General features: G+C 39.9%; 1 protein-coding gene across 1 annotated transcript in view; it reads right to left on the bottom strand.

Moving 5' to 3' along the window:
- PAPPA2 (pappalysin 2) overlaps positions 1 to 12,380 on the bottom strand; it is a 320,885-nt gene that overhangs the window by 203,352 nt on the left and 105,153 nt on the right. The window contains exon 3 of the mRNA XM_055582744.1: positions 2,686 to 2,831. Within this exon, the coding sequence (XP_055438719.1) occupies positions 2,686 to 2,831 (146 nt within the window). The remainder of the gene's footprint in view (positions 1 to 2,685; positions 2,832 to 12,380) is intronic.

Raw genomic sequence — 12,380 nt, 5'->3', positions numbered from 1 at the left:
CTGTTGAAAAATCAACATGCCAATCTTACTGCTGCTTCTTTTAAAGTAACAATTTTTCTCTGGTTACTTTTGAGTATTTTCTCTTTGCCTTTGATTTTCAGCATGTTTGCTATAATGAATCAAGTTGTGATTTTCTTTCTATTTATCCTTCTTAGGGTTTGAGAAACATTTTGAATCTGTAGTTTGATACTTTTTGTCACCTTGCAAAATTCTCAGCTGCTATCTCTTTGATATTGTTTCTGCCTCAAAATCTTTCTCTTTTGCTTCTAGAACTCCAATTTACAGTAGGAATTTTTCATCAGGTCTCAAATGCCTCGTGCTGTTTTCTATATTTTTACATCACTTTTCCTCTTTGAGCTTCGATATCTATGTGTTCTATAGTTTTCTAAATCTTTTCTCCTGCTCACAAACTAATCTATTAATGTCTTAATTTCAGCTATTGTATTTTTATTTCCCTTTGATTCACTAATATAGATTCTAATTCTCTGAGGACACTCTACAACTTTTTATCTATCTTGAACGTATTAATCATAATTATCTTAAGCCACTATTCCATAACTCCAATATCTGGATAATCTGTGGATCTGCATTTATGGAGTGATTGCTTCGTTGTTTAGTTTTGTTTACCATCATTTGATCCTGCTCTTGGCATAACTGGAAATTTTTTTTTTTTACTGATTTCAGGACATTGTGCATGAAAATTTGTAGAGGTTTTTGATGATATTGTCTTCCTCCAGAGCATATTTAACTTTCTTTTGTTAGGCAGTTAAATATAGGCAGACGCTGCTACTGTGGCTGCTAGGTCACTTCAGTCATGTGTGACTCTGTGACTCTATAGACTGTATTCTGCCAGGCTCCTCTTTCCATGGGATCCTCCAGGCAAGATGACCTTCCTAAAAACAGGTATTTAAGAGTGTTTCAGGCTGAATTTTATGCTTTGTGTAAGCTCGACTATTTATGTTTTCCTTCCTAGAATGTCTATGAAGAGTATTTCATAGAGTGTCTCAATTCCCCTCCTTGACAGGATCTCAATTCCATTTTTTTGTCCCCCCCCCACTGTAAGACTCCTGATATTACTTTTCAGCTTTTTTATCTAATAGCAGCTATTTTATATCAATACTTGTTTTCTTGGTCACTGACTTAGAGAATGCATAGTTCAGAAATCAGAAAATATCTTAAAATTATGAGTAGAATATCACATTTATTTTTTCTATGGTTTCTATTTCTCTGGGAACTTGATCCCTCTAGTCTGGATACCTTAGAAGTTTTGACTTATAGTTTTTGTCTCCCCAGTAGTGAGACTGAAGCATGCTCTGGACTGCTGCTCTCTGATCTGCTTCTATTACTTTTACTGAGAATTGGCAAATTCCCCCAAGGAGGGAAAAAAAAAAAAAACAAAACTGAGCTATATGTAGAGCTCACATCAATGCTGCTTTCTTCTAATTGGGGATTGGGTCTCTAAAATCCTCATTGTCTTGGCTACGTCTGATGTTTTCAAGTAGCTAATTTTTTTGGTATTTTGTCCATTTTTTTTTATTTAAATGAGTTTTGTCAATGGCCTAGTACCAGAAAAGTTAGAAAATACTCAAGGCTCTGCTCCTAGCTCAACAATTCTTATTAAGGGGCCAAGATTTGTCTCCATAATGGCTAGGCAGATCTTTTTTTTTTTTTTTTTGAAGGTTTTTTGAACAAGTAGATTCAATTCCCAATGACCTAGGATTCTTAGAAACCATTATTGATAAACCTTGCTGTCATATGTACTGAAAGGTAACATTTGGTGAATCAGATGTGAGACAATTTGGAGGTATTTTCTTAAAGTTTTGTATGTTCCTCTGTTACCACTGTTTATCATGAGGATAATTCAAGATACTCAAACTCACTACTAAATGATTTATTGGCATATAACCTTCCAGTTTGCCTCTTACAACCGTGAAGACTAGAATGACTCACATTAGTTTTGATTTGGAAAGCACCACTCACCTCACAAATTTCTGACTTATCATATACTGACAACTGAAAATACAAAATTTAATGATAAAAGGAGAGCCCTAAAACTGTATCAGATGACTATAGAGCCCCAGGATAAACAAAGCATTCAGTTTGGATCACCACAGGTTTAACTTTTTATTATCTCTTCCTTTCTTGAGATATATAGCCCTACTGTATGCTGACCTAATTCACTACAGGGATTTCTATGTTCCGGTTTCCTCTTGAACAGGAACAATATCTTTTCATCTATTGTTAAGCTATTGCTTCTTATTCCTTCCCCAATCTTTTGGACACATCCATGCAAGATGACCAGCAATCTTCTGGCACAGCGATTACTGCAAACCAAATGTCACAGTCTAGCCACCTTTTTGCTTGGTTCCCTCTTGAGATTAATCAAGACACAAAATGGATCTTATCCCATGTCAGCAATTTATTTGCATCTAGATTATTTGGTCTAGAACCTTCTGAATATTTGGTCTAGAACATTCTGAGTATTTGCCACTGTTGCCCTAGTACATCTTACCTGTCTTCATTTAAACATTTTGAAAAATTCTCCTCAAAGCTATTATCAGCCCAAAGGAGCTAATTTATTAAGTAAATTTATTTTTCTCTCCATTTCCCCCCAAACTAACTTTCACAGATTCCCTTCCAACCTCCTCATTTCTCCAACTGTAGTTGTTCTTCAACTTTACTTACCCAGGTGACTGATGGCTTCCTTGTCCCAAGGCCAGGTGGCAGCACCTGCAAGATCTTCTCGTACTGAGTTGCCAAAGTAGACATTGAGGAAGTGGGTGCTGTTGAGCTGCAGTGCCTCCTTCAGCTCCTTCACACTCATGTACGCCCTGGGGAGCACAGAAGAGAGGAAATGTCACACCAAAGGATCAGTACATAGAAAGGAACAGAGCCAGATCTAATAAGACTCTGGCTTCCCAACCATCATTGCCTTTTAGAGGAGAAGAGTAAAAAGAGGCTGAGACCAGGTATCATGGTGCTCTCAAAAAAGACACTAATACTCATTTAGAATATTTATTCCAAGATAAATAATATCCTACCTTTTTTTGCACCATAATATTTATATGAATACTCAGTATTTGACATCATACTCAGTTCCCCACTTAATGCCTAGATTATTTCTTCAAGATAAACCCAATGATACTCTTAATTCTATGCCCTGAGAATTACTCTCCAGTCCATGGTGAATGAGGCCTTCCAGTTCTCAATCTCTGGTTCTATCACACTGCACGATCATTACTATAGAAGACTGATTAAATCTCTATTTCAGCATATGCTTGCTTTTGGCATTTTTTAAAAAGGTAAATAGTAACCAGGAAACACAAAGTTAAAGAGGAAAAAGATATGAGTTATAGGAATGAAAGGATAACATAAAGCTACTGCATAAAATATTAGTTATATATATATATATATATATTTTCTCTTTCTAGTATCTTAATCCATAAACTCTCTAACCCTACTCTGACTACTTTATACTCACTGAGTATCTCTACTGGTGGCCTTCAAAGCACTAGGTAATATTATGTTTGTGCTTCTTTGCAGACTTAAAGGTCTATTAAACACACATGCCCCGTGGCCCATAAAAAAAAGGGGGAAACAAGCATTCGATCTCTTTTAAAGCTCATATATAGTCAAAGACCTTCGTTTTCCTGACATGAGTGAAACTTAAAACTTCACCGTGAGCAAACAGAGCCTCATCATTCTCAATGGAGAGCTATTTTAAGAAAGAACAACTAAACCAAAACTGAGTCGCCCCTTGGATTCACTGGAAATGCTGCTCCAAAAATAGCAATGATCCTATCACAGCTTCAACTATGCAGACAGCTCTCTCAACATAGTTGAAAATATCCTTTACAGATTGATGCTTTATGCTTACTACTCTGGTAGACAAGCTGCAGACACTGAAATCACTCAACCCCGAAGCTCATGTGAGAACAGCATGACCCTCTTCTCTTGCTTGCTTTGCTTCCCAACTACACTGTTGATGCCATCTATTTAATCCACATGTAAGATATATTGGCAAGGAGTATCCAAGAAATAGAGCTCCCAAAGAAGACTGTATTTGTGTTCTTTGGCACAGAACCAAAAAGAGGAATAAAGAAGCACAAAAAGACTTTGCTTTAAAACCAAAAGTGCTTGGGAGAAAGGGGGTTTTAAAATATCCTTTCTTATTGACTTATAATATCTTGGAAAAATAGTTCTCCTCTCCCAAGAAACCATCCAGATTCCATGAAGTGATGTCAGATGTGATCAGAGGGATATTCCTTCTTCTGCTTTCCTGGAGACTCAGTGGTTTTTGAACTGTCGCCTGGTTTTCCACAGACATTAGTCACATTCCCTTTCCCTTTCTCCTTTATTAAAAACAATTACAATTTCCTGCATTGACAAATCGATGGTTTGGAGCTATGATGACACAAGTAACTCTTCAACATGGAGATGTTCTAATCGATCAGATGAAAGAAGAGGCAGGGTGGATAGGAGGAAAGAGAGAAGAAAGAAAGGAAAAAAGAAATGATTAGAAAAGAAAGAAGAGAGACCAGTGACTGAGCCTTCACAGAAGCAGGGTACCAAGGAAGAAAAACTGCACCCTCTGTTCCTTTTCGGAGAGCCCACTAAAATTAGGAATTGGGAACTTGACAGTTTTCTTTCTTTTCTCCTCCCTTACTTTCCCCAAGTCCCCCTGTTCCTGGCATGGTTTACTTGGGCTACCTGTGTGTTCCTGGCTTCCCTGTCTGCCACTTACCAACTTTGGCCACCATCCTTCTGTTCTCCCTCAACCCAGCAGTTCCAATAATTTCCTTTGAGCCGTTCTCCAAGAGGCCTCCTCCTCCACCACCAACTCATCAGTTGGGTCTACTCATTTCCCTTTCCTTCCTTGCCCATCCCTCTCCCAGCCATAAATTACTCTTCCAGATGAGAGTGTTTATGTAATTCTGGTGGCAAACTGGATGCAGTCGCTCTAACTCCTGCACTTCAAAAAGGCATAGGTAGAAGTCGGCAAGTATAAGGGAAAAATACATTTTTAAAAGCTAGAGACAGTAGGAAACGGTCATTAATGAAAACTATAGAGGAGAGTCTTATTTTGTTGGAGACAAACATTTTTGTCCAGATTTTTCCCTAAACCAAAAAAGGGTAAAAGTGTAGCTATCCAAAGGGTGCTCACTTTGCACGTAGACTGCCTCACCTATTATAATCCATGTATGCCATTTCAGTATTTAATCTGAGCTAATAACATAAATGTCTTAGTTTGTCCACTAATGTGACCAGAGCCTGGCTCAGACCTACAGTGAAGAGAATGGACATTATTCAAAAATTCAAACTATAACATCTTGCTTCAGAAATAAGTTATTAAGAGATATACTTGTCATCCAAAATATCTTAATATTCAAAGAAGAAATGACATACATAAGTGTCATAAAATGCATAGGATCATGAACTGACCAGGACCAATATACATAAATGTCATAAAAAGCATAGGTTCATGAACTGACTAGAACTATGTATTACAAGAGAGATGTGTTCAGCCACTCAGTCGTGTTTGACTCTTTGCTACCCCATGGATTATAGCCAACCAGGCTCCTGTGTCCATGGGATTTCCCAGGCAAGAATACTGGAGTGGGTTGCCATTTCCTCCTCCAGGGGATCTTCCTAGCCCAGGAATTGACCCTGCATCTCTTGCATCTCCTGCATTGGCAGGCAGATTCTTTACCACCATGCCACCTAGGGCCCTGAAAAGAGAGACGAGCTGTATTAATCTACTTAATTTCTGCCAAGATCTCCCTTTACTCATCTTCTCCACACCCTAGATGGAAATACTCACCATGAACTTCTCTCTGAGGGCTCAGACAGAGCAAAGTGAAGTTTCACCTTGATCTTCATAAACACTGTCTCAAAATCAAGCTTTCCTTGAGGCAGACATAGCAAGTTGTTCTGCCATAGCTTAAGTCTATTATTTCTGGTATGCCTTCAGGAAGAATACACACTTGTTTCACTATTTTATCACTGTCACCTACTGATTTGAGATTAACCATTGTCCAGTGTCCAGCCTACCACATTCCTTTGTTGGGCTCCACAACTGCTGACCCCTAGCCACACTCTTGGAGAAGGCAATGGCACCCCACTCCAGTACTCTTGCCTGGAAAATCCCATGGATGGAGGAGCCTGGAAGGCTGCAGTCCATGGGGTCGCTGAGAGTCAGACACAACTGAGCATCTTCACTTTCACTTTTCATTTTCATGCATTGGAGAAGGAAATGGCAATCCACTCCAGTGTTCTTGCCTGGAGAATCCCAGGGATGGGAGAGCCTGGTGGGCTGCCGTCTATGCGGTCGCACAGAGTTGAACACGACTGAAGCGACTTAGCAGCAGTAGCAGCAGCAGCCACACTCTAATATCTAACTTTCCATGAAAGTCCCAACTCTTGCTTAGTTTCTGACTAGGTAAAAGTAAAAGAATATAACAATAATGCCTCTCGTGTTGTAGTTTAATAGTCAGTCAAACAGCTCCCTTATAAACCGAGAGAAGTAATTCAGGCCAGAAAGAAGAAAAAGATCCTGAGCTGTCTGAAGGAAGTTGAATGAGCATCAAAAATTCTCATGTTAAAAAATGAGACATAAAAAGATGCATACATGTGTGCCCTAAGACTGGGACCCAGGGCACTGTTCCCCACAGGCAGAGCAAGCCCCCTCCAGAGGAAGATGCTGCCTGCATGCCACAGGTGGTCAGACAGCCTCCAGGAGAGCAAAATCAGATGCCTCCAAGGACCCTCAGCCAATTCCCCTCACAGAAACAACCTGGGCCAAGTCTTGGATAGCTGGGTTTGGTTAAATCTAAATCTTTCTGTCACTGTTGTCCATTGGTTGGTTCTCAAAACAAAATACGCAGAATGATTTCCCTCTGCCACCTGCATCTGCTAACCACTTTGCCAGTTCTGCTTCTTCCTCTGGGCAACTATCCCCTTTGACCTGTTCCCCCAATCCTTGGGCTGTTCTCACACCATAAGGCTTACAGGTCCCCAGAGTACTAACTATTATTCTCCTAGATGCTTAGGGCAACTTCAAAAACTTAGCGTTTTCTACCTCTGTCAAAGTGCTCCTGCTACTGTGCACGTGGCACTCTAATATGTCACTGTATCTTTCTATTTTCTTTCATTTTCCCATCCCCCGCTGTCCCATACACATCAAGGGCTTCACAGTCTGACTCACAGTCTTTCCCTTTGCCCAGCTCCTAGAGTCACTTGAAGAAATGTCAACACACTCCCTTACTTCCAATGACCTTTGCACACCATTCTCAATGTCACCCTTACTCAGATTGATTTTTTATTACTGATCTAATGTGGATCTTTAGTGGCACTTGTCTAAATTGTTTATGGTCATCTCTTCTTCAGGAATTATTCAAAATCTTCACCATTTTTCTTGCCCCTTCTCCCTCACCAACCTCAATCTCCTCTGACTCTTAGACAAGTATGTCTCTTTCTTTGATGATAAAATGGAGGCCACTTATCATGAGCTCTATCACTCCCTTGAACAAAGCTAGTGGAGGTGATGGAATTCCAGCTGCGTTATTTCAATTCCTAAAAGATGATGCTGTTAAAGTGCTGCACTCAATATGCCAGCAAATTTGGAAAACTCAGCAGTGGCCACAGGACTGGAAAAGGTCAGTTTTCATTCCAATCCCAAAGAAGGCATTGCCAAAGAATGTTCAAACTACCATACAACTGTATTCATTTCACACACTATCAAAGTAATGTTCAAAATTCTCCAAGCCGGGCTTCAACAGTACATGAACTGTGAACTTCCAGATGTTCAAGCTGGATTTATGAAAGGCAGAGGAACCAGAGATCAAATTGCCAACATACATTGGATCATCAAAAAAGCAAGAGAGTTCCAGACAAACATCTACTTTTGCTTTATTGACTATGCCAAAGCCTTTGACTGTGTGGATCACAACAAACTGGAAAATTCTGGAAGAGATGGGAATACCAGACCACCTTACCTGCCTCCTGAGAAATCTATATGCAGGTCAAGAAGCAACAGTTAGAACTGGACATGGAACAACAGACTGGTTCCAAATAGGAAAAGGAGTATGCCAAGGCTGTGTATTGTCACCCTGCTTATTTAATTTATATGCAGAGTACATCATGTGAAATGTCAGGCTGGAGGAAGCACAAGCCGAAATCAAGATTTCGGGTAGAAATATCAATAACCTTAGATCTGCATATGACACCATCCTTATGGCAGCAAAGAACTAAGAGCCTCTTGATGAAAGTGAAAGAGGAGAGTGAAAAAGTTGGCTTGAAGCTCAACATTCAGAAAACTAAGATCATGGCATCCAGTCCCATCACTTCATGGCAAATAGATGGAGAAACAATGGAAACAATGAGAGACTTTATTTTGGGGGGCTCCAAAATCACTGCAGATGGTGACTGCAGCCACACAATTAAAACACACTTGCTCCTTGGAAGAAAAGCTATGACCAACCTAGACAGCATATTAAAAAGCAGAGACATCACTTTGCCCTCAAAGATCAATCTAGTCAAAGCTATTATTTTTCCACTAGTCATGTATGGATGTGAGAGTTGGACTATAAAGAAAGCTTAGCACCAAACAATTTATGCTTTTGAACTGTGATGTTGGAGAAGACTCCTGAGAGTCCCTTAGACTTCAAGAAGATCAAATCAGTCAATCCTAAAGGAACTCAGTCCTGAATAGTCATTGGAAGGACTGATGCTGAAGCTGAAGCTCCAATACTTTGGCCACCTGATGTATAGAATAGACTCTTAGAAAAAGATCCTGATGCTGGGAAAGATTGAAGGCAGGAGGAGAAGGGGATGACAGAGGATGAGATGGGTGGATGGCATCACCGACTCAATGAACATGAGTTTGAGCAAGCTCCAGGGGTTGGTGAAGAACAGGGAAGCCTGGCTTGCTGCAGTGCATGGGGTTGCAAAGAGTCAGACACGACTGAGTGACTGGACTGAACTGATCACTCCCTCACACACAAACACACTCCAACATTTATTTCTTTACTTATTTTTATTACCTTTCTTCTTGTCCTACAGGATGAGGCTTCTGAGAAAATCATAGCTAGGAAGAAAAAAGGGTTCTTCCTTTCTAATTGAAATCTCTTGAAAGGATAATTTCTTCATCTCCCATTTGTTTCTGTTTTCATCACATACCCCCAATCCCACTGTAACCTGGTTTTCATGAGAACCAGTTTCATGTTTATATTGCTAGTTGCTTCCTGATTCCTGAAGTTCTCTGCTTTTATTGCAGTGTTCTTTCCCAATTCTGTCCTTGCTTTTGTGATCACAGATTCTCAGTCTCCATTGTGGGTTTCTCTTTCCCTTTCTGATTCTTATAAGTTATTCTCCTGGGTCATGATTGCAATCCACTCTTTTGTCATTCACCTTGTTCACCACTGGGAAATTTTCTATTCTTGAACTATGAAGTGCTTGTGTGTGTGTGTGTGTATCTGGATCCCCCCCAGACATCTTGAAGTCAACATGTCAATGTTATGGGTGTTCTACCTGAGCAGAAACAAATTTCAGACACTGAATTTTAATTCCCATCTGAAATAGTAGTCTAATTGATGAATCTGTGGATATTTTTCCATGGATATATTTGCAAGAAGGGTTTGAATTTTGGCCAAAGGCAGAAGCAGTATGTGACGGTGTCCACAGAAAAACAAAAAGGCAAGAACAAGGGAAGAACCACAATGACATTCTGTCCATTACTTGATTTTAGAGACTGGATTTCCAGTTCTTTAGTAAGAAACTAAAAGAACTCTTTTCATAGGAAAACTGGTACAACCCAGGATACATAAGCAATACTTTAAGGTCTAATAACAAAATGAAGCACCAATTGAGGATAAGGGATACTCTCTCCATTTCTGGAAAGAATTAAGGGCTGTCAGCACCATTCTAACACTTGAGAGTTTTACAGCCTTGGGTTGCATTAGAAGCCAGCTCACTAATAAGGCCAGCTTTTCCCTAGAGAAACAGTGAGGGCAGAGCATCAGCTGGAAATGTTGAGTGTCAGCAGACAAGGTAAATACCATTGCCAGCATGCAACAGCAAACAGCAACAGAACCATAGATGCCAGTGGGCATGGATTTTTATGGCACACCAGTCTGAAGACTCCCAGAAATACTAAAGAAAGGGGCAATGTATGAAGATAAGATTTTATAGTTATACATTCTACTCGTGTAATTTGATTGTTAATAGCAGTGTGACATCATTCGTTCTCAGGGGGCATGTGGACTGGAGGATATTTAGTTTGTCTCTAACACTGAACTCATAGTCTTCTTCCCCACACTATCTTCTCCTCCAGTGCCTCTCTCTGAATTGCTGCCACCTCTATTACCCTCTCTATGACACAAGAAGAAAAGCCAGGATTCCTCCTCAATACTTCCTTCCCTCACCCTTGACTTCAGTTCTCTCAATGCTGCTGCTGCTGCTGCTAAGTCGCTTCAATCATGTCCGACTCTGTGCGACCCCATAGACGGCAGCTTACCAGGCTCCCCTGTCCCTGGGATTCTCCAGGCAAGAACACTGGAGTGGGTTGCCATTTCCTTCTCCAATGCATGAAAATGAAAAGTGAAAGTGAAGTCACTCAGTTGTGTCCGACCCTCAGCGACCCCATGGACTGCAGCCTTCCAGGCTCCTCCATCCATGGGATTTTCCAGGCAAGAGTACTAGAGTGGGGTGCCATTGCCTTCTCTGAGTTCTCTCAATAACCACCTACTAATGACCCCAGGAAGAAAAGATCTCAAAATGATGATTGTTTCTCTTCTGAATGCCACAAAAGAGCCAAGATATCATCACCTCTCAGACATAATCAACTGGGACCAACATTTTTTTTTTTTCTTTAAATTCAAATGTGGAGAACTTGACAAAACTTTTTACACCCAAAATACTAACTCACTTCTGCTAATGCATATGGGAGTGAGTAGTACTACTGGAAATAAGATGGAATTATTCTCCTGAAATGTTTATGTATTATAAGAACTTGAGGTTGAAATATAAGAGTTAACTGGAAATTTAAAGGATTTGAAGTCTAATGTCTTCTGTGCTAGGCAGAATAATGCTCCCAAAGTTGTCCATGTTCTAATCCCTGCAATCTGGCACTATGTTACTTTACATGGAAAAGGGGATTTTGCAGTGATGCTTAGGAGTGCACTTTGAGATGGGGAGACTATTCAGGATTTTCTAAGTGGGTCCGATCCAATTAGATGAGAACATTTCTCATCTGTGATCACAGAAAGAGGTGGCCATGGAAGCAGAGTCAGAGAAATATTACATTGCTGGCTTTGAAGCTGAAGGGAAGGGGATTGCAAGCCAAAGAATGTGGGCAGCCTTTAGAAGCTGGAAAAGGCAAAGAAGTGGTTTCTCCTGCAGATCCTCCAGAAAGATACACAGCCCTAACACCTTGATATTAGCTTGGTGAGACCCATGTCAAACTTCTGACCTACAGGGTTGTAAGGTGATCAATATGTGTCATTTTCAGCCATTAAGCTTGTGATCACTTGTTGCAGCAGGAATAGAAAATGAATATATCTTCTTTCACTTAAATACAATATCTTTGGAAAATAAAAGAGCATACAGAGAATGAACCTCTGGCTTCAAAAGAGGGTTTCAAAGCAAAGAACCTGTTTTAAAAGAAGGTGTGATTGCCTAGGTAACTGGCTCAAAAGGCAGAAGAGAGTAAATTCCACCTTTCCAGTTCTTGGCAGTAGTTTATTTATCTGACCAAGGGAAGTCACACCCTGAAATTTATTTGGAAGGGTAGCATAAAAATACCCATATAGCTTATTGGATCAGGATAATAAAAAAGAAAAGCATGAGGGAAGAAGTACCCAGTAGAACTTAAGAGAAAATGGTTGAACCAAAAGTCAGAGGTAGCATGTCAGCACCCCGAGAACAAGTGCTTAAGCCAGAATGACTTGGTCTCATGTCCCACCTCTACCACTCACTGGCCATGTGGCACTGACAAGCTGCCTGTCATCATTCCTTCTGAGTTTCTTTATCTGTAAAATGAGAATAATGAAAGTATAATCTGTGTATACTTATTAGAAATAAAAATCAGGTAACATATAAAAATCACACATAAGACATCATCAATAAACATTATATTATTAATAACAATATCTAAGGTCTCAAATGTCTACATAGTCAGCAACAAAGTTCAAAAATCATAATACAGGAAAGCAAGTATCAGCTTAAAGACTCTGGGTAGCTAGTCACTTGTTGAAGACAACTATGTCTGAGGACAGGCATACCTGGTGTGACAGAAATGAAGTTAAGTGAAATAGAAGTAATACCACAGTGCAAAAAGGAAGGAAATGCAACTGAAATAAGACACCTGAAGTAAATCCACAATG

Source organism: Bubalus kerabau, chromosome 5 (assembly GCF_029407905.1).
Source record: "Bubalus kerabau isolate K-KA32 ecotype Philippines breed swamp buffalo chromosome 5, PCC_UOA_SB_1v2, whole genome shotgun sequence".
Taxonomy (NCBI): Eukaryota; Metazoa; Chordata; class Mammalia; order Artiodactyla; family Bovidae; genus Bubalus; species Bubalus kerabau.
Note: the sequence above shows the minus strand (reverse complement) of the source record. Positions and strands in the feature narration are given on the sequence as shown.